The sequence below is a fragment of the Phyllostomus hastatus genome, unplaced genomic scaffold (genome assembly GCF_019186645.2).
Source record: "Phyllostomus hastatus isolate PE091 unplaced genomic scaffold, TTU_PhHast_1.1 phas_contig_1162, whole genome shotgun sequence".
Taxonomy (NCBI): domain Eukaryota; kingdom Metazoa; phylum Chordata; class Mammalia; order Chiroptera; family Phyllostomidae; genus Phyllostomus; species Phyllostomus hastatus.
Genome location: NW_025333537.1, coordinates 10,652,592 through 10,679,845, shown reverse-complemented (window position 1 = coordinate 10,679,845; position 27,254 = coordinate 10,652,592). Strand labels below are relative to the sequence as shown.

Here is a 27,254-nt window from a genome sequence, read left to right as displayed (position 1 = left end):
TAAAACAGCTGTACTTTAAACTTAATTCATTAAGGAAATGAGATTTAGAAATCTAAAATGTTCGATTTGAAATGTACCTGATCAAAGAAAAATTCTGTTGATTCTCAAAATCCGAATGGAACTCCGATTATTAGATCACTGTTAGGAGATAATTGGCGTGGAATTTCCCAGGCCCACCCCCAGTGCTGCAGGGCCCCTGCCGCAGGACCGGCACCGAGGGGGCGGAGGCGGGCCTGCCTTCCCCACACCCCTCGCCCTGACCGCCCCGGGGGAGCAGGCAGGGACTTCTGTATGAGGGGTGATGTTCAGCCTAGTGACCCTGTGCTTTTGAAAGTAATATTTATTTTTAGAGACTGGGAAAGGGAGGGAGAAAGAGGGAGAGAAACATCCATGTGCGAGAGCAACATCCATGGGTTGCCTCTCCCACGCCCCCAACCAGGTACCTGGCCCGCAACCCAGGCAGGCGCCCTGCCTGGGAACAGGACCCGAGACCTTTCGCAGGACGACGCCCACCCACCGAGCCAGGTCAGTCAGGCAGGGGCTCCTGTCTTGAGGAAGGCAGTCAGGGCTCGGAGAAGGTCCCCCTGCCGCTCCCCAACCATGTGCTCAGAGTCCCCGGTGAGTGAGGGGGTGCATGAGTCGTGTGGCTTCAGTAGCATCTGGAGACCCCAGCAGGAGGGCCAGTCAGAGCCCCTTCTAACAGATGCTCCGGCGGATGCCCCGTGGGTCCCGTGGGCCGAAGCTGCCGTGTTCTGCCCGGCGTGACGGGCTGCCCCGGGCTGTGGCCACGGGTCACGTGACTCTCAGAGACACCCCTCCTCCCGCACTGGGGCTCCCCGGGGCCTCGCATTACCCCGAGTGTTTCTGGGATGGCCTTGGCTGCACTTCCGGGGTGCGCACGGTGTTTCGAGAATATGACGTCAGGCCCCTGAGAAGCGTGACTCACTCTCAGCTGTCCTGTCTCCGCGTGGACGTCTCCAAGTCTGGAACTCTGTGTTCTGCGCTGGAGTCTTAGCTTACGACTAAATAGGAGAGGGAGATGGCAGACTCTTTTATATTTAGGGTCTTATTTATTTATTTCTAGAGAGGAAGGGAGGGAGAGAGACACCAGTGCGTGGCTGCTTGTCATGCACCCCCTACTGGTTACCCGGTGGCAACCCAGGAACGTGCCCTGACTGGGAATTGAACTGGTGACCTCTTGCTTTGCTGGCCGGCGCTCGATCCACTGAGCTCTGCAAGGGTGTTCCCACTGTGCCTTTTGAGGCTCCGGAACGCCTGCGGTCACTCAGCCACTCCGTGGGCTCCAGTCTTTGGTCGCCCCCCTGACCCGACCCCCCCCACTGGCCCTGGCATTGGGCCCTTCCTGGAATCGGGCCATCGTCCCCTTCACCCGGACTCCCGGACTGTTGTCCCTGCAGCCGGCCTGGCCTTTTCTCAGCCCTGAGCTTCCGCATTCGCAGGGAGATGCAGGGAGATGCAGGTTGGCGGGTGCTGTCCCCGCGGACACCCTCGGCAGTGTTCTGTCCACGGCTGTTGGCCCCGTGTCCGCACTGCCCGAGTTTCCCACAGGCCTGGGGACCGTGCGACGGTGGGGGTGCAGACCTGAGCCAGTCCCACAGCCTCTTACCATCACTTTTTACTGGAACTGTTTGCTTGAATCCGTCCCTCCATCAGTGGCCAACACTGTATTCTGCTTTCACCCTTGGGTCCTAAAGGGCCCAGCCCTCACGACACAACACGCCGAATGAGCGAGCGAGAACGTGAACACTTGAGGTTTGCTGACGCGTGAACAGAGCCGGGTCCCCCGTCAGGGGGCCTTTCTGGTGTAAAGTCACTTTGTCCCCAGCGGCGACCTCTGGTTCCGGCCGAGGCGGCCACAGCGCCAGGAATCACACGGCCGTGTTCCGAGGGCGAGGGGAAGGGACGGGGTGGCCGGCGTTTGCCGTGAGAATCTGTGTCTCCTTCTGGAGTTGGCAGTTTTCTCTTTGCCAGTCTCGACATCTGCCCCTGAAACGTAGACTGGGAAGTTGTGGCCTGTACCTAACGGGAACGCGCATACATACTGGGGCTCGCTGGGACACGCGAGAAGTGAGCCTGACTGTAAAGTAAAATCGTGTTTAAATGCCCAGAAAGAGGTGTCGGCGGTAGAATGTTTAAGGAGGAAAACACTTGAGTGATTTTCAGGACTTGGTGTGACTTTCTGTGTCCGTTGGAGACACTCGGAAGGATCACTGGTGGCCTTTCAGGGGGAAAAGGAAAGCATCCCGTCGGCTTTCTGAGTCCAGGATTTCAGCTCCGGCCGGGGGGGCAGCGGAAGAAAGCTGCCTGTCCTAGGAACTGAACAAACTCAGTGGCGTGGCGTTCCCCCCCGGGGTCAATGTGTATTACGTGGCCTGCACTCAGAGAAATAGTTGCTCCTCTGTCGCGTGGCCGCTGTTCATACGCTTCTGATCCGGACGAGGCCCGTGGTCTGCGCGGGGATGTTACTGCCCGCGGCCCGCCCGCTGGGTGGACGCCTCTCGGGGAAACAGTCGTCGTGACGGTGACGTAGATCGCCCTCGAAGAATTCGACAGACTGTCTGCAGAGATCGCGTCACCCCGAGCCAACGTGCGGTGCTCTGCCCGCGTGACGTCAGTCAGACAGCTGCTCTGCAGCCACGGGGCAGGAGGGGCGGAGATGGAGGCCAGCTTTATGGGGGGTGCTCCGCAGAGTCCGTGCACCACACCCGTGAGGACAGCGGGAGGTCGGGGGGGGGGGGGCCGGGCCTGGAGCTCCGGGGGGCCCGTGGGGGTGGGTGGACCAGCTGCCGGCGGGCGGTGGACTCGATCTGTCAGTGCTCAGCGTCCTGGGGGTGGTTTCAGTTGATTCTCCTGTAATTAACAGTCCTGTAATTACCCCCATTTTACTTGTGAGGAAACAAATTAAGCAATTTGACTAGTTAACAGAGCTGGCATTCGAATCTGTCCGGCTTTCCAGTTCCCAGTTCCCGCGGGCGTCGCCCTTCCTCGCCTGCTCTGAGGCAGCCGCTGGCGCACCTGCAGCCGCGGGCTGACCTTGTCCTTCAGTTGGGCCACGTGGGACAGTGGCCTCTTCCGCGTGGGCCACCACTGAGGGGTCCCCCTCTGTCCACTCAGGACGTCTTGGTCGAACGCCCACCCTGCTCCGCCGGGCGGTGTGGGCCGCAGGGGCCTGGGCGGCGTCCCCTCCGACTCCGACTCCCCCAGTGTGGCACCTCCGTGACCCCAGAACGGCCCTCCGCCACCCTTTCCGCCTGGAGCGCCTTCAGCCACAACCCCTTCGTCCCTTAGAGTGGCGTCACAGGAAGTTTCTCTTCCCGAGACCAGGCTCTGAGGCTCTGACTTCTTCTGTCCCCAACGAAGGGTTAAACAGAGCCGGGGGACAATGTGTGTGTCGTCCCAAACTCATAAAGAGCAATACTCAGAGAAAAGGTTCAAATAAATAAATGCCTTCGGTATTAAAAAGCAAGACAACAAATGACTTCACATTGGTCTGAAGACATTAGGAAGTACAGAGCAATAAACCAGAAGGAAGCAGGAAAGAGGAAATAGGAAAGATACAAAGTGAATTAAATAAAGAGCGTAAAAACGAAAGGGGAAAACGCAAAAGCTGGTTCCTTGGGAAGATCGGTAACATAGATCACCTTCCCGAGCTAATCTGCATTAAACTCAAGCTCACCGGGCTTTTTTTTTTTTAAGATTTTATTTAATTATTTTTAGAGAGGGAAGTGAGGGAGAAAGAGAGAGAGAAACATCAATGTGCGGTTGCTGGGGGCCGTGGCCTGCAACCCAGGCATGTGCCCTGGCTGGGAATCGAACCTGCGATGCTTTGGTTCGCAGCCCGCGCTCAATCCACTGAGTTATGCCAGCCAGGGCGTCACCAGACTTTTTCAGAGAATTGGCCGAAGTGATAAATTTAAGTGTACTGAGTAAGCAGACCGGTGTCGGAGGGGCGCCGCGCACAGAGTTACTGCCTGTCCGTCGGGGCCGGCTGGTGTTGTGAGCCGGGAAGCGTCCGTGCAGCAGGGTGGCCCCGAGTGCACACGCAGAACGGGCAGCGCACCAGCCAGGTGCAGGGCCGTGCGCATCATGCCCTGACTCACGCGTGAAAATGAAGAGGAGGGGAAACATGGACACGAACGCCTGCTTCCGTGTGCACGCGTGAGGGAGGGCTGCCGGGAGGGGTCCATGCTGGGAGTTGGTGCCGTCACGGCTGTCCGTGGTGGTGGGCACACGGCACAGAGGGGGCCGGCGTTGAGCAAGGGTGCTCTTCCCGCCGCCCGTGTTCGTGTTTGACCCTTTGGGACGTATTGGCTGTTGGAGGATTAGTTTAAACTTAGTATGTGCAGGTTTTAGATCAGTAAGGAAAGGGTGAACATCCCAAATGAAAAAAGAGCTGGTGCCTGTGGTGGTCCCTCCCCGTGTGCGGAACACGGAACAGCCGTCGCAGAGCAGGGGTGGGGGTGGGGGAAGCCCAGTGCCAGCGGCGACTGTCTCTGGGGGTGAGAACACAGGCACCACATGTAGTTTTGGTTTGTACTGTCCTGAATTTCCTTCAGTGATCCACCTCTTTTAAAGCCGGCGGAGTTGGCTCTGGCTGGTGTAGCTCAGTGCACTGAGCGCTGGCCTGCGAACTGAAAGGTTGACAGTTCGATTCCCGGTCAGGCAACCCATACCCTTTCTCCCTCCTCCTCCTCCTCTCTCTTAAAAAAACACAAAAAATGTAATATAAGTACTGTGTTGAGCTCTTGGCATCTATTAATTTAAAAAATAAAACTGGAGGAATTAAAAAAAGAAATTAAGAGAAAAGAAGCTCAGAAAAAGAAAACGAACACATATTCAGGAGCAGCAAGGGAAACCGACACTAGCAAAGGGGACCCGGCTTGTAAAGCCGCAGTGACGGGGGTCCCGGGGTGGCCGCACCCATGGGGAGCCGGGAGAGAGGCTCCGCCTGACGCCTCCGAGTGCGCGCGCGCATGCACGTGAGGGAGAAGGCGACGAGGGAATCGAGGGAATCGAGGGAATCGGTGGCGGAGGGTGGAGTGGCAAAGGGAGGGCAGCGAGTGAAATGCCGGCGGGATAATTTTGGGAACAGTGTTCACGTGCTATCTCAGACCAGGGCTGGGACTAAGAGTCAGACCTTTAAAAAGATCACTTCGGACGGTTCGTGTAAAACGGCATGTGAAGAATAGTAATCGTAATTAATAGTTGGGAAGAAACGGAGGCCCCCAGAGTGGAAGTTAGAGAGTTTGCATTTACACGCAGCGCACAGTTAGAGAGGCGGAAGACAAAGGCGTGTGCATCTGTGCATGCCCCAACACGTGTGCGTGGTTGGTGTCTGTCCGTCCGTACATACATCCAAGGCCGAGGGGAGGTATGAGGCAACCGGCGAGGCAGTCGTTGCCGTGGGGTGTGGGTGAGCTTTGTTTTCCCTGATGATGCGGGAGTTCTGTTTTTGCAGCCAGCGTGTACTTCGGAACAGGGAAGTCGCCCTGGGTGGATAAACTGTTTTTCTAAAGAGGAGAGTGATTTGGGGGGGCAGCCATGATAGCTGCGCATTACCGAGGCTGTTTCACTGCCGGGCCGGGACGGGGACTGAAGCGCTTCGGTGGCGTGGGTCACCCACAGGTCCGCCCGGCCGCCTCTGGGGGTGACGGCACTGTCGGGAGGGAGTGGGGCAGGGGGCGGAGCCTGCCGACTGGGACGGTGGGGCGGTGCTTGGTTCCCGGCCGGGTCCCGCCCACCCCTGCGTCCCAGCATTCCCCTCTTCATCCTCCCCACGTCCTCTCTCTTCCAGGTCGGCGGCACCAAGGCCGGCGTGGTCCGGTTCCTCGGGGAGACGGACTTTGCCAAGGGGGAGTGGTGCGGCGTGGAGCTAGACGAGCCTCTGGGCAAGAACGACGGGGCCGTCGCCGGAACGAGGTGCGTGGGTCTCCCCCTCGCACGCGCGGGTGCTCAGGCAGAGCCCCCCCCCCATGTGTCCCGGGACGCGAAGAGCGCAGCGCGCAGAGCCCCGGAGCTGGTGCTCGTCCGCGCTCCTTCCCCCTCCCTTCGGCGAAGTGTTCCTCCGCGAGGTTCCTCCGCGGGGTGTTCCTCCGCGGGGTCTCCGCACTGCCGCACTCCTCCGCTGTGCGTTCGTCTGGGGGCAGGAACGTGTGTTCCCGCTGTCACCTCGTTAACAGACGAGTCATTCTGTGTCCGCGCGTCATGTTGCTGTTCGTGAGCCCCTGCGCCGGCCTGCCGCCGCAGGAGTGCTGCGTGCCGCGTGCCGCGCCCGCCGATCGGCGCACGTGCCCGCACACCAGTCCCGGCAGACGGGTTAGGAGGGCTTTCTCGTCGTAGCTGTTGTTTCTCGTGATTGAGTTTTCTGTTATTGTCCTTACTGTCGTCCTCTCAAGGTACTTTCAGTGTCAGCCCAAATATGGCCTGTTCGCTCCCGTGCACAAAGTGACCAAGATCGGCTTCCCGTCCACCACGCCGGCCAAAGCCAAGGCCGCCGCCGTGAGGCGCGTGATGGCCACCACGCCCGCCAGCCTGAAGCGCAGCCCGTCGGCGTCCTCGCTCAGCTCTCTGAGCTCCGTGGCCTCCTCCGTGAGCAGCAAGCCCAGCCGCACAGGATTAGTAAGCCCCCTCCCCCCGCTCCCTCCCCCCGCGTCTGCATGGTGCGCCCGCTCTGCTCCCCGGCTTGCTCTGCCGTCCCGCCCCCTCGTGCCGCATGCCCCTCGTGGCAGGCCCGCCGAGTCTCACAACGTAAAACTCCAGCAGGAACACACGTTGTCAAGTAAAGTTTTTAACACCCCCTTTCAGACCCTCGAGGCTTAAGAAACCACAGTTCTGGGTGGATCTGCAGTGAGGACTGATGAAGTGACTTCTGTCACGTTGCTTCGGACACGAGAATGACAGGGAAATTAGGGGGGGTCTTTTCCTCAAGGCCGTAGGTTTCTTTCTGTTTGATTTCAGTTTCAGGATCCAAAGTGTCTTGGAAAGCCATGTCCTTAGAGTTGCAGTGCCGTCTCGCCCACTGGAAGCAGTGAATGAGCGGGGGGGTGCTCCCGGCCTGGGCCAGAGGCCACCGAGAGGACCTTCCGAAGCCTGAAGGGCGCTCGGAAGAGCTGTGTGTCGTCTTGTCTCCTGTCTCCGTCTCCTGCCCCCACCCATCTTCCCCTCCCCCCCTTAGATCACCAAAAATAGAGTCTTTGGAATTAAAACAGGCAGCCCCTCGCTCTGGTCCGTTAACGGGTGTTTCCTTAGGGCCAGAGCAATGACTTTTGGGTTTCCTCCCCCGCCTTTAAGTTTGTTTCCCCGAAGGGAGGCAAGCACGGCTGAAATTTGAAATGGCAGTGCGAGGTTGTCCTCCGGACTGAACTCGGGGTCCCTGCATGCTGACGGCGAGGCGCAGATGCGGGACAGGGCTCGGGGCATTCAGGGGTGGATGTCGGCGGGGAGAGGAGAAGCGGAGGGCGTTGTCCTCAGGGGCGGGCTGGCGCTCTCGCCGGCGGCGGCGTCATGTCCCTCTTGCGTCCAGAGTAAATGGAAACCCGCTTGGACTGTTTCATTCTGCATTTGAAAAGAAAGCCTGCATCTCCAACAGAAAAATGACACGTGGACTTTACGGAGGCTTGACAGGAGCAGTGAGCCGGAGGCGACAAGCCCCTCGGTCCGGGCAGAGCCTGAGCCCACCGGCCAGCCCTGGACGGTTCCGCAGGAGGGTCGGGTCTGGCCTAGGGGTTCTCTCTTGCATAAAACTTCATCGAGTTGTAATTATTCGTGCATTTCTTTGGGAAATAACTGAGCTTCCCATGCTCTCCGCGCCCCCCCTGCTCCCTTCCTTCCAGACCAGGTCCGAGTCCTCTTCTGTCACTGCGGCGGCGGAGGACACCGGCAAGGGAGAAAGGAGTCTCCTTGCCTTGTAAAGCAGCTTCCCTTAAAAACATTTCCATCCAGGGTAGCTCTTGTTTCCGAATCAGAAGTCACCGCAGAAGAATGTGCCGAGGGCACAGGAGCACTGAAGTGTGATTTGCCAGAACTGCGTCTCGGCAGCGTAACCCCCTTCACACGTGCAGACAGTCTGAAGGGCCTCTCCTGCCGGACGGTCTCACAGAAGTGCAGCGGCGGTGTGCAGAGGCGCCCGGGCGCCCTGGTCCCACGGCACCCGAGGCGTCCCGGTCGTTTTCCCCGGCGCCCCGGGCCACAAGCAGTGGCCGGCAGTTCCGTTCGTGAAGGAATGACGCTTCAACGACGTAATATCCACGCCCCAGCCATTCAGTGGCTGCTTAAAAAATGATACCTTTCGATGAAAAAAAAAAAACAAGTATTTTAAGCTCATTCTGGGATAGCCGTAGCTCGTCACTACCTGTCAAGCCCTGGAGTCTCACCGAGCCCATCGCCCTCCTGTCCGGCCCCGCCGGTTCTGTGGGTCCTTGCTCTTCACCGTGGTGGCAGCAGCAGCCCGCACGGGGCTTTGCAGAGACCGCGGCGCTCTCTGAAGGAACGATGGCTGTTCCAGGAGCGAAGAAAGAAAATGGAGTCACTGTGGTCAAGCTGCCAGGTGACCGGCATCTCACAGGCGGCCCGGACCTCGTGAAGCCAAGGCTCCCTGGTTCGAATCCCGGCCGGGGCGCAGGCCTGAGTCGAGGGTTTGCCCTCCCCCCCCCGCCCCCCCCGTCGGGGAGCACAGGAGAGGCGGCCGATGGATGTTCCTCTCTTGCATCGATGTCTCTCACCCTCTGTTTCTCCCTTCCTCCGCTCTCTCTAAAAATAAACAAAATATTTAAAAATGAAGAACTAAAATACAGGCTGAGGCATGAGGAAACAGTTTATTTTTTTAATTAGCCTGGGAACGTAAACTTCTGAAATTTCCAGTTACGCCTGGAGAATACACACATCTATAGATACAGATGGTGTGTCTCCTGTAGATAATCCTGTGATAACCCCCCGAAGGACTTCGGGAAGAATGTTCCAGACCACCGGACGTCCAGAATATTATCATCTCGGACCAGTCCAGAGGCTAAGAATGCAGGACTGAGTCTTCTCGAAAGGTTCTTTCTACTACAAGGACTCTTAGATTTTATTTCTTCTTCAGAAGGACGCTCTGGGTGTTTCCTACTTGTGTTTCCAGCTTGTAAACCCTGAGACCCTTGAAAAAAGGGGTCTTACGTGTTCATTCCTGGCCAAAGCCCGTTGAAACCAAGTTGCCTCACGCTGGTAGTTTGTGTGGTGTCCAGCAGGTGTCGCTGCGGCTCCCTCGAAGTTTAAAAACGTTGCCCAGTGAGTTTGCGGCAGCGCCCTGGGAGATCTCTGCGTGGGGTTTGGGGACCCCCGATTCAGTGCGTGCAGGGAGGAAGGTTAGCGTGGGAGAGTGTGATTTCACCGCACGCGGAATGAAGTTGGGAAGTCAAGGCCAGGTGGTAAAAAACCAGGAATTCCCCCTCCCCCAATGCGTTTAAACATCCGAGAAATTTCACACTAAATAGAAGCCGCAGAGGATGACTCGGGCTCGATTGGATTCCTTCACTCTCACCGTGACCCAGCGGACTGGCCCCCCTGCGGACTGACGGCAGGCCCTCGTCCTTAGTCCGTTCTCGGACGACGGCACAGACAGACCGAAGGACGGGAAGAGCGTTCGGGCCGCACATGAGGCTCCGCTCGCAGAGGACGGGGTCACGGAGTCGAGGCCGCAGGGCGAGCGCCCGCGAGGGCCCAGGAAATGGCCTTGGACACGGGCTCGCCGAGGGAGACGCCTCTGAAGCCCAGCTCGGGGGAGCAGCACCCACCCGGGCGGTCACCTGCGAACGCTCAGCAGGGGCTGCTCTCCCCTGTGTGTTCACGTGACGCGCAGCCTGCAGATGGACACAGAGGACAGGGCTCAGACCAGCTCCCGCCCCCATCCCCCCTCCCTCTCCGTCCTCCATCCCTGTTTTCCCTCCGTCCTTCCCTCCCTGCTGTTCTGTGTGCGTGAATTTCTCCCCCTCCTTCTTCTCTCTGATGTTCTTTCTTCCCTGTCCATCTTACGCGTGTGCGTGCCCAGACACGTGCACGCACGCGCACCCGCTCCCACGCGCCTGGAGGCGGGCGGTCTTCCTCTCTGTCTTGTCTGTGCACGTCTCTCTGGCCCGCCCGGTGAGACCCCTCTGCCTTCACCTCGAGCAGGGGTGGGTGAGGGAAGCCCCGACAGAGGTCCGGCCCCCCCGGCTGTTGGGTCAGGTGAAGGAAGGTTCCTGAGGCCGGGGTGACCTGGGGGTGAGCGAACCGTGTCTAGAAGCTTAAGATGGGAAAAGTCTCAACCTCAGATCTGAAGGTCAGAAGGTTGCCCCCGATGCCGTGAGGAGGACAGCTGTGCGCGAGGCTGAGGTCGAAAAGGGGTCGCGAGAAACGCTGGAACTGCGTCCTGGGGACGTTTTCTAGATTCCCGCGGGGCCCCGTCAGCCGACCTCAGGGCCCCTCTGGTCGATTGGAGCCGTTATTCTCGCAGACATCTCCCCCCGCCCCCCAAAGGGGCTGTGACCTCCTTCCGTGGGTGTGCGCTCTGTGAGGCCCGCAGACGGGAGGCCCCCGCTGCCTTGTCCCCCGGTCGCTGGCTGGCCTGTGAGCCGGGCCAAAGCGCTTTGGCTCCGCGGAGAAGCTGCTGCCTGCATGCCTCGCTTCCCCCCACCCACCCCCCGTGGCCCCCTTGCCCTTCACATGTCTGCCTTCCTTTGCAGCTGACCGAGACCTCCTCCCGCTACGCCCGGAAGATCTCCGGCACCACCGCCCTCCAGGAGGCCCTGAAGGAGAAGCAGCAGCACATTGAGCAGCTGCTGGCCGAACGGGATCTGGAGAGGGCGGAGGTGGCCAAGGCCACGAGCCACGTGGGGGAGATAGAGCAGGAGCTAGCGCTGGCCCGGGACGGACACGACCAGGTGAAGTCTGGCGCTGGCCTTGCTGTGGAGATGGTGACGGGTTCCAGGCGGACCCCGTCGTGGCAGAGACGGCGGCAGGTTCTAGATCGAGGCCGGAGGCCGGGCCGCCTGCCTGGCGCCTGGAGCTAGTGTTGGGAGCCGGCGCCGCGGTTCTTCTGGGTTTGTTTGAGGGCCGTGGCCTGGGGCGCGAGTGTGCAGTGTCGTACGGATGGCGTTCTGTCCCCCTGGCGTCTCCCTTAGCCTGTGGTCCCCGTGTCCGGGTCTTCCGGCCTGTCTGCGTTAGGTGAGCTCGTTGACCAGGACTTCACCTGTGTGACAACATCTGGTTTGTAGACTGACCTTTGTGTGAGTTTCAGCATCCAGGAAGGGGGGAGCTGTGTTAACGTTGCCCTCCGCGCCTTCCTGGTGGGGTTTCCATCGCCACCTCCCGGGAGTGCTGCCGGGAGCGACCTGTCGAAGGTCGTAGAGTGCACTTTCGCGTGAGAAGGAGTCACAGGAACTAAGCCCAGCCCACAGGGGTGCCACCTAGCTGCAGCCCTTTGCAGGCGCCCCCGGGCCCGTGTGGGGCAGAGCGGGCCGCTCACCGACACCCTTGTCTCCCCAGCACGTCCTGGAGCTGGAGGCCAAGATGGACCAGCTGCGGGCCATGGTGGAAGCTGCCGACAGGGAGAAGGTGGAGCTTCTCAACCAGCTGGAGGAGGAGAAAAGGTGACCCGGACCCGTTCCCTGGTGCCCGCGCGGCCTCTTCCTTCCACACCCCCCTTCCCGTTAGCAGCCACGTGGGGGTCCACCCTCAGAGCCAAAGGTGTGGCCGTGTCCAGTGGAAACGGAAGTCTCCGTTCTGTGTGAGGAGGATTCGCTTTGATTTGACCTCTTTTGAGTCCTTTCGAGTCACCTAGACGTGGCCCGATTGACTGAACTAATGTTTATTGAGCACCTACTGCGTGCCAAACACCCTCTTGAGGGACAACCTCAGTCAGTGTGGTGGAGTCATCCACACCCAACTTCCCCCCGGAGACTTTGCTGGTGGAGGGTGTGCTGGGTCCGAGTTCCCCGGGGTTCAGGGAGCCCCTCCCGTGCGGCTGAGGACAGCGCCTCGTGTCTGGCGGGCGATGGAAGGTCCCGGTCCTCGAGAGACGCAGTCAGCGCCTCATGGGAAAACAAGGCTCTCGCGGGAAGCGGTTAGGGATTATCCAGGTCGGGGTGAGATCAAGGGGGGGAGAGAGAGAGAGAGCGATCGAGCGAGCGAGCGCCAGTTTGGTTCTTGGAGAAAGAAGGTCTTCAGAGACCGTTAACAAGCGACATCTCCGAGAACAGTGTCATCGCGGAAACCACGGGGACGTCTCTGGCTCCGGGGTGTTTGTCCTCTGTTGCTGCACTCACTGCCGTCGCCTGTCACGTCCGATGGCAGCAACTCAATTCTCTAGCAGTCCAGCGTGACGGAGCGCCGGACGGTTGCATTTGCCGCTGTGGCACGGGGACCGCACCCCGGAGGTGGACCGCAGTGTCTCACCAGGAAACGGCTCTCTCCTCGCATCTGGCCGTGGCCGCGGGCACAGGAGAGAGGGCGACGGTGCTCGTCCGCCGTTCGCTCCGTCCTCAGACCCGCTCTGACTCTGCCGTGTCCCCCGCTTGAGGGCTTACGTTTGCTTCCTGTTTGACCAAGTAGAGTTTTTAGAAATGCTAGTGAGCTCGAAAGGTTTGTTTTGTGTGTAGGTTATGAACTTGGTCCCCCTTTTCTTCCTTCTCTGAACAGCCAGTTTTGTAAAGATTCACGGTGTGAGAGTTACCCAGATTTTCTGTCTTCCAAGTACCGTATTGCACTGGCTTTCTAACGGCATTAACTGAAACCCACACGCAGTCTCCCAGATTTTAAAATGTGAAAAGGTGTGCATTTTGGAAGCAAATGGAATTCTTCTTTTAAGCTTATTTATTTATTTTTAGAGAAGAAGGGAAGGAGAGAGGGAAATACCAATGTGTGATTGCATCTCCCACGCCCCCTTCTGGGGACCTGGCCGCTACCCAGGCACGTGCCCTGACTGGGAATCGAACCGGCGACCCTTTGGTTCACAGGCAGGCACTCAGTCCACTGAGCCACACCAGCCAGGGCACAGATAGAATTCTCGACCACTTCTCCCCCCAGAGAGTGCACAGCCTTGTTCTCGCGGCCTTGGGGCCGACACTAGCGCTGCCCCAGCGTGCTCTGTGTGGGCTGCCGGCCCACCTCGCCCTCGAGCAGCTGACCTGGGGCGGCGAGAAGAGAGACTTGTTTTCTTTGCCGCTTTCCCCAAGTTCTGCTCCCGGAAGGCAGAAACGACAGGCTTGCGTCCCCAGACCCCCTTCTGTGGAGATCAGGCCTCTCTTCCCACTGGGCAGAGCTGGTTCGGATGAGGTCCATTCGGCTGGCTGTGACCCAAGGCAGGAGGTGCACCCTCACCTCCCGCCTTCTGGAACACGCCCCTGGGGACGGCTCGGCGCTCGCCGGGTGGAGCAGAGCGCTTGGGTGGAGGACCAGAGGCCCCCTGACGAGGCTGCTCCTGTTCCTCTGCAGGGTGGGGGTTGTAGACATGCGCACACACACTCACACTCTCACACACTCTCACGCTCTCCGCGGTATGGAGCCGTGCTCCTCGGTTACTCTCTGAAGTGCTGTGTTCCCGTCTTGTCCCACAGGAAGGTTGAGGACCTTCAGTTCCGGGTCGAGGAGGAATCCATCACTAAAGGCGACCTTGAGGTAAAACTCCTCCAGCTCTACGAGGTGTTCGAGGGTCCCAGTGCTCAGAAACGTGGATGAGGTCACTGCGCCCACTGATATGTGGCCAGAGCAGGCTGCGGAGGGAGGGAGTGGCGGGGGCCGGCCGAGCTCTCGCCCCGGCCTGCGGCTGCAGAGGATTGCCGCCACTCTCCGCTCGTGCTTTGAAATTCAGAGCCTTTAATTGGAGTCAGTCGAGTCATGCATCTGGCAGTGTGTCCCAAGGGAGACTTTGCGTGTCCCTCTGATGACCGCAAGTGGCAGGCCCTAGAGGGAGCTCTTTTTTGCTTCGTCGCAACAGCCCAAAGCGAAGCTTCCAGCTTCCTCTCAGCCTTGCTTTTCAGCTGAGCAGCACAAGCCCTTTCTAGCCCCGGAAAAGGAGCAGCCGTGCGCTCTAGTAGTTGAATTTTTAAGAAACAAATTACCTAAAAAAATGAGCAGTTCATATTTTGGCTGCTTTTACTTCCCTGGCATCTTGTTCATTTAATGAACAGAGGTTTTTCTTTACCATCAAGTTCTCATCTCGTCACAATGGTTTTGATGCTTTTCAGACCACTGCTAGATATATGACGAGTAGAAATTATCAAAATTCCCAAATTTCGCAGATTTTGGGTACTTTAATCTGTAACATTTTAGTGAAAATTGCACTTTTCTGTGCAGTTCTCTCACACACACTTTTGCTCACATTACAGTTTGGAGCTCACCGCCTGCCCACACCAGGCTCACACTCCAAAGGCCCTTCTGAATAGCAGCAGCTCTGGTTTCTTGGGAAATAAATGTATCTTAGCAAAAAAATAAAAAAACCATTTCCTGAGTTTTAGTTTTAGAAGGCCCAGGGTCTAAGGGATTATTAATAAGGGAACTTCTTCACTCATTTCATATGCAGTTAGACATTTTTCATTTACTTGTTTTGTGTTACTCTCATCCATTTAGAAATAACCCCCCCCCCCCCCCGAGCCTCACGAGAAGCTTCCTGTCTCCATCTGATCCCTTTGAGATGTAGCGGAGGGTGTCTGGGGGAGGCACAGATAGAAATGCTCACATCAGCTCTAGGCCAGTCACGTAGTCTGTCTGTAAACTTACTTAGAACCAGTCAGTGTTTTTTTGAAACCCTAACATATTGATAACGTTAGTCGAATCTCTTTTTTTTTCGTTGTTTAATGTTTTATTTTTTTACTGATAGCAAAAGAGCCAGATTTCTGAAGATCCTGAGAATGTAAGAGGGCACCTCCACCGTGTGGGCATCCCCCCTTGTTAACACAGATTGATTACAGATTAAAATGCTTATTGATCTACTCGAATACTAACCGCGGCTCTGACCTCGAGACGTCGGCCCTAGTGCTCCTGTGCATGCGGCTTTCAGGGCGGTTGCATTTGTGTCCCGAGGACACTGTATGTAACGGCTGAGCCCCGCACACCCATGCCTCTGACCCGTGGGCACACGCTACGTTAGAGAGAGCTTTGCCGAAAAGGGGGGAAGAAGAGAGTTTTGTCTGGGGGCCTGGCCTTCCCTGAACTCACGATGTCTTCTGGTCGTAATAGGGTTATTCCCAAAGAGATGCTAGCCAGCGGAGGCATAAGACATATTAAATGAAGGAGTTACAGAAATTCGGGGGCGAGGGGGAAGTTTTCCCAAGCTGCCTAATTTCATTCCCCTGAGACTTAAAGGGCCTTGGGAATCCCAAGCTGATTGCCTTTGGTGTGAGTGCCCCCTGCTGGCCAGTGCCTGTCCTTGCAGCTGACTAGACGTTCAAGCTAGGCTTTCGTGGAGGTTTTTTCCCCTGGTTTTTGAAACTCGAGGCGAGCCTTCTTCCGTGAGAAGACTGAGTGTGTTTTAAATTTGTCATCTCAATGGAGTGAGGTTTTTCGGGGGCAGTACTACTCGGCACGTAGGTGTTTTTCTCTCCTTCCCGCCCTCTGCGTGAGCCCAGGCACCCCATGCAGACCTTACAGAGTGAGCTCCCAACCCTGGCGACTTTGCACTTGGCTTGGTCACCACGAGGGAACACAATTACATTAAAACAGGATGTTTCTGCCCACTGCCGGCCGGCTGGCCGCGGCACAGACGGCTAAAGCCGAACCCTCGCACACACGGCCTCGGTTCCGAGGGCTCCTTTCTGTGCAGCTCCTTCCGTGATCTGGGTCTCGCTGTCCTCGTCCCCGCTGTCGCCTGCATGGGGCCCCTCCCGCCTCGCCGCCCTGCGCTTCTGGCAGAGCCTCGCTTCCCTCTCAGCCCGGCCCCAGGGCCGCCCTGGCGGGGCGCTTCTCCCTCCGAGACGGCCCCCGCCGAGCAAGGGGGGGCTGTCCTGTTCACTGTCGCAGCTTCCCTGCGCACGCAGCATGGAAGTGCGTCCCGCGTCCCCGCGCTGGTGGCTGTGCAGAGCCGGCTGCCGTCCCATCTCGGGGCGGCCTGCACAGGCTCGGAAGGGGGACAGGACCCCATTCGGTGGACGCTGGCTTTTTGTCCTGACGTGGTGACCTTCCCCCCACGGCCCACCGAGCTCAGCGTCCAGAGGAGGGGCAAGGCTTTGTGCTATTTGCTCTTTGAATTTCCCTGTCCCAGGCTGGGACCCCGGTGACGTAGGTCCGGATTAGGTCTCTCCTTGTGACAGCGGGTAAACGGAACAGCTTCTGTCCAAGGCCCACGGGGACCAGGGACATGCACACAGAGCCAGACAGCGTGGTTTTCAGTGCTGCTCTTTCTGTGGGGTGCCAGAGGGGAAGCAGGGGAGGGCTTCGTGGGACTGTCCCACGAGGACGTTCCCTGCCTCACAGGCAGAGGGAGCTCTGGAGCGCATCGCATCCTCAGAGCAGAGAGGCTCATCACGTAACGCATTCCACCTTCTGCTGAGTCTCTGCACGACTGTCTGTTACTTTATTTGGAGTCTGTTGCTTTTTCGTTGCCCACGATGGCCCAGACCGATAGACCCGACCCATTAGGGCCACACAGTGTTTATGTTAATACAAGTGACTAGAAGCTTCTGGGAATAGCGCGCTCAGTCGTTTTTATCAGCTGATTGTGCTAAACCCCTCGCCCAGGAGAGGTGAGGGGGAGAGCGGTGCCTTCACAGGGGCACCCAGTTCATCTGATTAAGATCCTGCTGCACTTGAACCTGTTACAAACATCAGCTGGGTTCTCCCCGAGGATTTGTCGGAGGGCGTGGTGATGGGGAGTCTCCGAGGGTTTGAAACTCGAGTTCCGACTCATGCCTTTATGTGGGGTCCCCACTTCTCACTTTGGAGCTGATGGTCACTACGTCTTAGCCAGACCAGGAGTCCAGTTCCGGCCAGATTTTTCTCCAGCTCTGTGCCTCAGGGACGGAGGCCGTGGAACGCAATTAGTATTGAACTTGCTCTTTGTAAATAAAATTTCTTCCAGCCCCCACCGGTGACAGACAGATAGCCTTAAGAAAGGCCACTGTTGGAAAGACAGCGGAGCCTTAACGGCTCTCGCCTGTCAGCTGTGAGACGTTGCCCGGCTCCTGGGGTCCTTCTCATGCGCCTCAGCGGAGGCCGCTGGGGTGGCCACAGCTTGGGTTTCTGGGTGCCCCTTGTGAGGTGTCACGCGTGACCCTCGGTCACGTCAAGCTTACGCCGAAGTGCCAGGATCCGCTCAGGGCTTTATTGGGCACCGACAGGATGGAGCCCCTTACCTCTCCCCTGCTCGGGGGGCTCGTGCGCCTTCTGAGGATCGGCCTCCTTGTTCAAGTTCCCAAGTCGGTGACACGCACATCAGCGTCGAAGAGCTGCTGTGGGGAGGAGGGGGAAGTGACAGCTTAGAGGAGTATTAACGATTCTAATGTGTGCTGATAAACTTCACTTATCGATGTAACTGATATTTGCTGCATGCCTCTGACTCTCCTCCGTCTTGCCTCGTGTGTGCTCCATCTTTCCTCTCCAGTAGACTAGTATCCTTGCCATGCCCCCCGCCCGCCGCCCCCGAGCGCGGGTGGCGTCCGTCCTCACCCCGACTCCCCGCCTCACTGCCGCCGCCCTCTGCCCTGCCCGCCCCCCCGCTGCCCGTCGTGTCCGCCCGGCGGCCCAGCCTGCATGCGCTGCCCCCCTCTCGTGCTGGCATGTCACGGTGGCACTGTTGTGTTCTCTTCCTCTTCCTTTTCACTAACAGACGCAGACCAAACTGGAGCATGCCCGCATTAAGGAGCTTGAACAGAGCCTGCTCTTTGAAAAGACCAAAGCTGACAAACTCCAGAGGGAGTTAGAAGACACTAGGGTAATGGTTCCCGCTGTCTGACGAAGCCGAGCCGCGTGTGCGCGTGGTGGGCGCCCCGGGCGGCGCCCCGGCCGGGGGCAACCCCCCCCCAGCCCTGACCCAGTGGTTCAGCCCGAGTTCGGTCTCGAGGCCCCCGTGAGCTTAGGCGGATGGGCAGGCCCAGGAGGTTCATGTCAAACCTTTTGTCGAAGGTACAGACTTGTTCCTTTGCTAGACTCAGCCTGGAGAGAGCGCGGAACCCCGCTGCTGCGCAAGCCGGGCACGCCCCGCCCCTGCGCACGCCCCGCCCCCGCGCACGCCGTGGGGGGCGGGGCGTCCGCAGCTGCCTGGGGCGGGGGCTCTCCGGGCCGGTGCCTCGAAGCACCTTTCTGCAGCTGGCCGCCAGCAGCCCATCGTCCTCTCCTCCTCACGTCCTGGCTACTGGGCTTTCTGGCTCGTTGTTGGTCATTGTTTCACTCGAGCTGTCTTCTGCCTTCTTCCCCGGCCCCGGGGCGGGGGAAGGGCGCGGAAACACTGAGCCCCCACTAGCAGGAGTTGAGGGCTGACCCCCATCCTCTTTCTTCTCCCTCGACTGACGCCAGGTCTGTCTTTTGAGTTTCCCTCCGTGCTGTGACCCGGGAGGTTCAAGTCTCAGCTGTCAGGAAGGGAGAGGGAGTCAGGAACAGAATGGCTTCTTACTGCCCTCGCCCCCCTGGAGCCATTGCCCTCGCCGTGTTTCCGCCCGCGCATGGAGTGCCACGTGGCGCTCGCGGCGCACCAGGCGCTGCCCCGTGCGCCGAGGCCCGAGCGAGCGTGCACTTTAGTCCCGCCGCAACCCCAGGCGGGAGCTGGTGGTGGTGTCCCCGTTTTACAGGTGAGGGCGCTGAGGTACAGAGAGGTTAGGTGATTTGCCCGAGGTCACACAGCTAGTAGGAAGGTGGAGCCAAGGTCCATGTCTTGGCCGTTTGGTCCGGAGTCCGTGCCCTTCACTACATGCAGTCTGTGTGTAACGGGAGCAGTTTTGGGCTGAAACGTGTAAGGAGTGAGCCGAGTCACTTACACAGAAGAAGACACACACACATGTGTATAGATACCTCTCAGATCATGCATTTGACTGTCGATGGCTGAATTGCCTTGATCCTTAAATTTAAAATATCAAAAATTATTCTCTCTCTGATCAAATATTAATTAGCACTCTGATTTTTTTTCTTTTGAATTATTAGTATTTTTAGAAATTTCTCCTCTTGGGAAATCATGGACTGATCTAAAAATCTAGATAATTGAGTGATTTTTTTCTTCTCTAAATCATGCTTTTATTTATTTATTTATTTTAAGAAAAAAGGAAATGGTCTCAGTCAGCCTCAAAACTAAAGCTATCTCCTGTGTATTTGGTAAGAAGAATGTGCTGGTATTTGGTGCTCTTCCTGTGTTACCTGAGAGCCGGCCTTGACCTGGGGGACAGAAGGGGCTGAGAGTGAGGTTATTGGAGGAGGATGTTTTTTTGCTTCTGAATGCCCCTCCCAAACTGCTTTGTCAGCGAACAGCTTTGATACTTACTATTATTATTATTAATATTATTTTCTGCTGTGGATAAGACGGCATCCGTTCACAGCAGGGTCGGTCACGTATCTCACATCTGAGCCGTCATTTTCCTGCAAGTGGCTTGCCCTCTGTCTGTCCTCACTCAGGGTCCGGCAGGTGTGAGGCCACCCAGGGACCCCGGCAGGTTTCACGCCCTCCCCCAAGACTCCTTTCAGGAGGCACTTGGGTCCCTCCTGGCCCCCGAGTCCAGTCTGTGAGCGGCGTGCTCCTGGCTGTGGCGGCGTCAGCCCCAGTGAGGCCCGGGGCTGACCCTCCTGGCCTCAGACCGGCAGGGGAGGATTGTGGGAAATAAAGGACAACACGGCTGCTGGGAAATGCCAGGCAGAGCGAAAGCATGCTAGTTCTTACCGCCTCAGTTTGCCTGCTCTGCTGCCAAGCCGTTGCCCTGCTGGGTTTATGGACGTTACAGACCTTGTAGCCATAGGGTGTGTGGAGGCCTCGCACCTTATTGAGCCACGGCAAGCTCTCGAACTGCCCGCCCCGCGCCCCAGAAGAGGCATGTTGGTGGGTTAACGTCTTTAGCAGCGATGGCCCGGAAACACGGCAGCCACAGTCCGCGCCGAAACACCCAGTGGCTTCGTTCCGCGGAGCTGGCGCCGGAGTGTGTCCTTGTCCCCTCTCTCCGTGGGCACGTCAGTCCTTATCGCCGTCACAGCCCGAGGGTGGACAGAGGGCTTTCTGTCCCCGCAGCGAGGGAGGGAGCCATCCTCTCCGGGAGATTGGATCCTCGAAGTCTGGGGCTCCCTGGTGGGAGCGGGTCCCTCAGTTCCCTTCTGTTTCCCGGGTCAGGTGAGGAGACTTTATTCCAGAGGCCGCCGTTTCCTGCACGTTTTGTGTGGTAGTCTGGCTGCCCACAGGCAGCGGAGGGAGAGAATTTCCTTTAAAAAAAAAAAAGGGGGGCACAGGTTAGGAAAGTGTTTTTCTTAGCCCTGGGATGTTTGTTTATAAGAAGCAGCTTCCTAGGTCCTATCCCAGAGCCGAAATAGAATCAAAACACGAGGGGGTGACAGGGACCTGCACTGCAGACCTGCCTCCAGGTGACATGTGTGCACCTGCAGCCCGAGAACCACTGGGTTAGGGGAACCAGAGGTGCGCGTCGGCGTGCGGACAGAATTAGAAAACCCCACAGGGGGTGCGGTGTAGGATGCTTATGTGTCGTTGCAGGTAAGTGATCGTTCTTTCACTGTCGTTTTTTCTCGAAGGCCGGTAAACTGACTCGTCATCCACTTGAGGCTTTTGTCCTGCAGTCGATGGGATAGTCCCCGAAACACTCGCTAGGCAGTCTCACACCTCTGGTACCAGTGCAGCTCCGTGCACGTGTAAAACGAGCCCCGTATGTAAACATATGATTGAACATGCGCTGCTACTCCCATGAACATACTGTTTTAAAAGATAAAAAGAAACGGGTGAGAGTAATAATATAGTTTACGTAAAACAAATACATCCAAAATACTATCATTCCATCATGTAGTCAGTACAAAGCCCTTCACCCGACAGTTGGTGTTCGTGTCTCTCCCCCCTTCTGTGGAGTCCGATGTGTGTCTCACACGCACGGCCCCAGTCACTTCGGGCGAGCCCCGTCCGAGTGCTCGGCAGCCCGCTGTGGCTCCTGGCCGCCGCACCGCACGGCTTGGGCTGGACCGTCCTCTCCGTCAGGGCGAGGAGCATTGGTTCATCCCGAGTGCAGCGGGGTGGGGAAAACGGGCAGCAGGAGGAAGACTCTCTCTTCCGGCGGGCAGAGACACTTGAGAACTTTGAAAGTTACTGCTTCCGTTAACCTCGTATCAGTTCACGGGTATTTCCCAGATTGAAGCTTCTCTGGAGGAAAAGAGAAATTTTTTTGGAGTTAAACTCAACACCAAGTTCAGTTTCTCTCAGTCCCTCACCATGGTGGGAGTCCGCCAAAGATTCTAGCTTTGCACGCGAGCTGCCAGACTGGGGCCCCAGCCGTGACTGTAGCGAGGGGTGGATTAACACCTGGGTGTTCGGGGTGGTCCGGCTGCTGCCTTAGGGTGGGGTAGAGGTTTAAGGTGTTCAGAGTGAAAGGAAACCCTCGGTGATCCGTCACTTGAATGATCTCTCTTTCTTTGGACTGCTGTCGACAGGTGGCCACAGTGTCAGAAAAGTCTCGTATCATGGAGCTGGAGAAAGACCTGGCCCTGCGGGCGCAGGAAGTAGCTGAGCTGCGGAGGAGGCTCGAGTCCAGCAAACCCGCCGGGGACGTTGACACGTCGCTGTCCCTTCTGCAAGAGATAAGCGCTTTGCAGGAAAAGCTGGAAGCCACCCGCACCGACCACCAGCGAGAAGTGGCGTCTCTGAAGGAGCAGTACGGGGCCCGGGAGGAAGCCCAGCGGAAGGAGGTGAAGGCCCTCCAGGCCTCCGCGGAGAAGCTCTCCAAAGAGAACGAGTCGCTGAGGAGCAAGCTGGAGCACGCCGACAAGGAGAACGCGGACGTGATCGCGCTGTGGAAGTCCCGGCTGGAGTCGGCCATCGCGTCCCACCAGCAGGCGATGGAGGAGCTGAAGGCGTCCTTCAGCAAGGGCGTCGGGGCGGAGACGGCGGCGCTGGCCGAGCTGAAAACGCAGATCGAGAAGGCGCGGCTGGATTACCAGCACGAGATAGAGAGTTTGCAGAACAAGCAGGACTCGGAGCGGTCGGCCCACGCCAAAGAGATGGAGGCCGTCCAGGCGAAGCTGATGGAGGTCATCAGCGAGAAGGAGAGCAGCCTGGAAGCCGTCCAGTCGAAGCTGGACAGGGCCGAGGAGCAGCACCTGGTGGAGATGGAGGACACGCTGAGCAAGTTGCAGGAAGCAGAAATCAAGGTAAAGGAGCTAGAGGCGCTACGAGCCAAATGCGGTGAACAGACCAAGGTCATTGATGATTTTACATCACGGCTCGAGGCCGCCGAGGAGAAGCTCTTGGACCTTGATGCGCTTCAGAAAGCCAGTTCCGAAGGTAAAGCGGAAATCGAGACACTTAGACAGCAGCTGGAGGCGGCTGAGAAACAGATTAAAAGTTTAGAGGTTGCAAAGGAGGCCGAAAGTGGCAAGGTGCGTATCGACATCCTCCACCTTTTTCTTTCCCATGTGTTGCTCTTCTGTTGCATCGCACGTTATTTTTGAGTTGAGACAACTCCTCATCCAGATTCCCGATTTAATTAAAACAAATTGCTCGGTGCTAGTGCCGTTCCCAGTTGCATAGGGTATCTTCTGAGTGTCTTGGGCATGGATTCATCTGAGGAGATTTGGGAAAATAATTGCTTAGCTGTGTGAGTCTGTTTTGGTTTCTTATATCCTAGATACTGTTACGTTATCTCTGCAGTTCTGTGATCCGCTGTGAAAGCGTGGTTCCAGCCTAGAATCTCTTTTTAAAAAAGAGAGGACCCCCCCACCCGAGTTGAGTTGATGGTGTTCAGGTGAAGGAAGGAATGAATGAGGCAGACACTGGGAAGGTCACCCCCTTTCCCAGCTCCGTGATTGCCTCACCCGTGAGGTCAGCCGTGGCAGCAGAGCACGGACTCTGCGTGCCGCTCCGCTGTCCCCCGTGAGCGCACTCTGATGAGTGATGGTCCCGGCAGAGTGACGGCGAGGTGGGGGGCCCGGGGCCCTCTGCGCTGCCGTGCTCCTCTCTCCGGGGTTTCTCCGGAAGCGTACTCCTCTGGCCTCTCCCCAGGAACGCAGTCTGCTTCCTGCTGCCTGGGGAGAGGCCAGAGGAGTACGCTTCTGGTCAAGGCGGAGGAGCCGATCTGGAACGTTCGCCAGCCGCATTTCTTACAGCTGCGGGTCGTGGCCTTTCCCATTGCCCCCACAGTTGGGGTGCTGGCGCTGGGGCCCAACGTTCCGAGCTTGTTGAGGGAGAAGCCGCTCTGTTGGCGGCAGAGGAGCGGGGTGAGGGTCGAATGGGAAGGGAGGACGGGCAGACAGCGGAAACTGCTAAGTAGCGTCAGCTGAAGGCGATAAACTGTTTACGGGAAATTTTTCTCAAATCTCCTCAGTTGGTTCCAAATACCAACCAAAATACAAAAAGTGATCAGTGGAGAATATGGAGCCTCCTGGTGGGTCCGCTTTTCACATCAAGATTTTAATGAGAGCCCGTTTCTGATGATGCATCGAGTGCATTTTTAGACGTTCACATTTTTTTTTAAGATTTATTTATTTATTTCTAGAGAGGGAAAGGGAGGGAGAAAGAAAGAGAAACATTAATGTGTGGTTGCCTCTCACGTGACCCGCAACCCAGGCATGTGCCCTGACTGGGAATCGAACCTGAGACGCTTTGGTTTGCAGCCCGAGCTCAGTCCACTGAGCTACACCAGCCAGGGCAGAATTTCACTTTTATGCTAAGTGTCCAAATAACTGTGGGCATATAAAAATACGGAAAGTGGTAACATAGACCACGTGTACCCATCATTCCTATCTTAAGGTTTTTAAAGTCCGGGAAATGAAATTGCTCAGCTGACTCGTGTAGAAAGTAAGCAGCTGTGCTTTCTGCTGTAAATCACGCTGATGTCCCAGATCTGGGTGCGGGAAACGACTCTGTTCTGATTACCTTACAACAGCCCCGAGCATCCCCACGCGGAGCTGGCTGCGTGCAAAGCCGCTGGTTTCCCGGAGTTAGAAAGAGAAAACGATGCCTTCTCCGTGCCTTTATCCCTCTCGGCTGCGTTTGGTTGTGTCTGTTTCTCATCATTTTTGTGTTTGCTTTCCGTTTCCCATTCTTTTTTTTTGCGTTGGTTCATTTGCTCCTCCGCCACCTCGCCGCACGGTAGGCTAGTAGCATCGCCAAAGAGCTGCAGGGGAGGGAGCTCACGCTCAGTGAGCTCCAGGAGCGTTCGAGCGCGGTCAGTCGAGCGAAGGAGGCTTTGGAGAAGGAGCTCCAGACTCTGGTGAGTGCCCGTCGTGCGTCCGAGCCCCAGCATTGCCGGCCGTGCGAGTTGCGCTCGTTTAGAAACCAAACTCTCCGTACAGAAGCAGCATCGAACCTGTTTTTTATTTCCTCTTTCCGAGTGTGGGTTTGAGTTGAGTGTGTCAGTCACCGGCTGATAAACACCCCGAGGGGACTCAGATCAGACCCAAACCAGGAATAACAGTAGGTCTTACGGTCGCCCCCTGCCCCCCACCCCGGTCTGCGGGGACACGTTCCCAGCCCCCAGTGGACGCCCGAGACTGCGGCTAGGACTGCACCTGCCCTGCTTTTTTCCCCGTCCACGCACACCTGCGGTGCCCTTGCCAGGCGCAGCGAGGGGCTGCACAGTCGCTGATGGTGAAACAGTTGTGACAGCACGCCGTGACCAATGTCACGTGGCCTCGCGGAAGCCCTCGGACAGGCCCGGTGCCTTCTGGTGCGGGACGCGGCCCGTCGGCGAGACGTGCTTTCTGCTCCCGCCTCCCGCCCGCACGGGCAGCGCCGTCTCCATCTGCGCTGAGTGCTCTTTCGGGGTCTGAGCCGCAACAGCAGGACTGGCAGGAGGTCCCTCACAGCCTCACGGACAGAAGGTCCACCCTTGCCTCAGCATATAGCTTCTTTCCCATTAAGTCGAGAGCTTTCACCTTTTTACGTAAATGAAGCACCGCACGCTCACCTTGTCACGTCTGCGTCGCCAGCGTCGCCGCCCCTGCGCCCGTTGTGAAGTGAAGTGAGGGTGACGCGGCCCCGAGCCCCGTGGTGCCCTGACAGCGGATCTGATGACCCACAGCGGCCGGGCGCCTGCCGGGCGGGTGCAGTGCACAGTGCGGAGGGCACAAGGGGCGGGTCACCTCTGGGCAGGGCGGAACGGGGTCACACGAGGCGTCGTCCGGCCAGTCCCAGCAGCGCACACGGTTTAAAACCTACGAACTGTGCACTTCTGGGATTTCCCATTTAGTACTTTCAGACCATGTCTGACCGTGGGTGACGGGGACCCTGGGAGTGAGACTGCGAATACAGGGGACTTCCGTGCTTCACGCAGGTAGTCTGGCCTTTGTGTCTGGCACGGTGCAGGCTGCTTAGTTTTACAGACACGGGGGCCTTCCACGTTATACACCAGCACACTAGGGCCCTTGGGCCCGTGCGCAGTGAGGCCGTGCACAGTGCCGCCTCCGCCTCCAGCCTGGTGGCAGTGAGCCTGCCGGCTGTCCCGGACCACCAGCACCCACCCTTAGCAAGGCGGGGGCAGGGTGGGTGCTGGGCAGCAGACCCAGCGAGTTAACCCCCTCTCACAGCCCAGCCCGTCCACGTCAGGACGTCACGTTCCCTTCCACGTGTCCTCGATCTTTCACCCCAGGCTGTAAGACATGTTTTTCTTAGCTTTTCTCAACTCTTCTCCCTTCTCCCCTGTCTCCTGCGTCACAAACTTGAGCTTAGTCGAGGCCAATGACCATGAGCACTGCCAGGGGTGCTCATATGTGTTGGGGAAGGAAAGTTGTAGGTTTACAAGAAGCCAGGTAAGAGGAACATGTACCACAGGCGCGCACACACACACACACACACGAATGCACACACCGAAATAAGCATGCTCACACGTGTACAGATGTGTGTGCACACCCAGGCACGCACCCATGCTGACCTCATTCACTGGGGCGTGTGCGTGCACAGTGCACACGGTCGTGGTTGATGCCGACACGTCTTAAGTGTGAGTCAGTTTTAATGAGACAAGAGTAGCCGCCAAACGCAGATAGCACAGTTACACTTGACTGAAACCTTTAGTTTTTATATTCTGAAATATCTCTATTCTGAGTATCAATTCTTTTCCTCTAGAGAGAGAAGTTTGCCAATGCTTCAGAGGAGGCGGTCTCTGTGCAGAGGAGCATGCAAGGTATGCGTCTCTGACGCCGTTGCGGACGGCTCTTCCATGGGGCGCGGGGCCCATGCCACCCAGAGTCAGGCCGCGCTCTCCCGGGGGCCCCTGCAGCGCCCAGCAGCACCGCACCCCCGGCTTCCCCAGGCCTCCCACTCCCACGCACGTTTTCCTTCTCTCGATATAAAGTGTGTTTCGTGTTAAAATGCAAGCATACTGGGGCAGAGCGTTATCTTGCCTGAGCTGTCGTCGTCGATGGCTCCGTTGAGGGAAGTGGGAGGGGGAGGTGCTGCCGGGCCCCTGCCGCACCCGCAGCCCCGGGCGATGGAGGAGACGCATGCCCATTGTTGCCCATTGCTCCGGCGGGTTCCCCGCCCGGCGTCTGAGTGGCAGGGGGACTTCGTAGCACCCCTGAGACCGCAGATCGCAAGCGTGTGGTTGACTCGATTGTAAGGCAGCCACGTCCTCGATGGCTTGTGAAATACGAAATAGGTTTAAACTTCTAACTTTATCCTGCACAGAAACTGTAAATAAACTACACCAAAAAGAGGAGCAGTTCAACGCGCTGTCTTCCGAACTGGAGAAGCTGAGAGACAACTTGACAGGTAAGAAGGGGTCTCCGGCCCCCAGCCGTGGAACGCAGCAGGCTCCCGGGAGTCAAGGTGGCCACAGCGTGGCACAGTGACACGCTGCCTGTCCAGGCTCACCCGCTTCCCCCTTTACGCCGACCCAGTGGGATCGGGTGCTGGTCGAGGGCCGTCGCCGCCTCCGGTGAATCCCTCTGCCCTGTGCTCAGACGGGACAGTGTCGGCCCGTCCCTCCGCTCCCACTGTCGCCCTGGATCCCGGCCAGCCCTCTCCCGTCTGAGCTGCTGTGACTGCGGGCCTCCTGGTCCGCCCGCTTCTGCCCTTGTCCCCTTCATTCTGTTCTGAGCACAGCGGCGAGAGCGACCCTTCAGCACCCAGCCGGCTGATGTCCCTTCCTGCTCAGGGTCGCCGGTGG

General features: G+C 57.8%; 1 protein-coding gene across 4 annotated transcripts in view; it reads left to right on the top strand.

The window, feature by feature from the left end:
* CLIP1 (CAP-Gly domain containing linker protein 1) overlaps positions 1-27,254 on the top strand; it is a 90,116-nt gene that overhangs the window by 31,093 nt on the left and 31,769 nt on the right. For 2 of the 4 annotated variants that reach the window (XM_045841620.1, XM_045841619.1), the window contains exons 4-12: positions 5,816-5,940; positions 6,417-6,639; positions 10,719-10,916; positions 11,521-11,624; positions 13,590-13,650; positions 21,586-22,530; positions 24,246-24,362; positions 26,213-26,270; positions 26,774-26,857. In XM_045841620.1, coding sequence (XP_045697576.1) covers positions 5,816-5,940; positions 6,417-6,639; positions 10,719-10,916; positions 11,521-11,624; positions 13,590-13,650; positions 21,586-22,530; positions 24,246-24,362; positions 26,213-26,270; positions 26,774-26,857 — 1,915 coding nt within the window. Of the gene's footprint in view, positions 1-5,815; positions 5,941-6,416; positions 6,640-10,718; positions 10,917-11,520; positions 11,625-13,589; positions 13,651-14,851; positions 14,885-17,794; positions 17,900-21,585; positions 22,531-24,245; positions 24,363-26,212; positions 26,271-26,773; positions 26,858-27,254 lie in introns of all 4 variants that reach the window. The other 2 variants (XM_045841603.1, XM_045841612.1) reach the window with 2 other exon arrangements.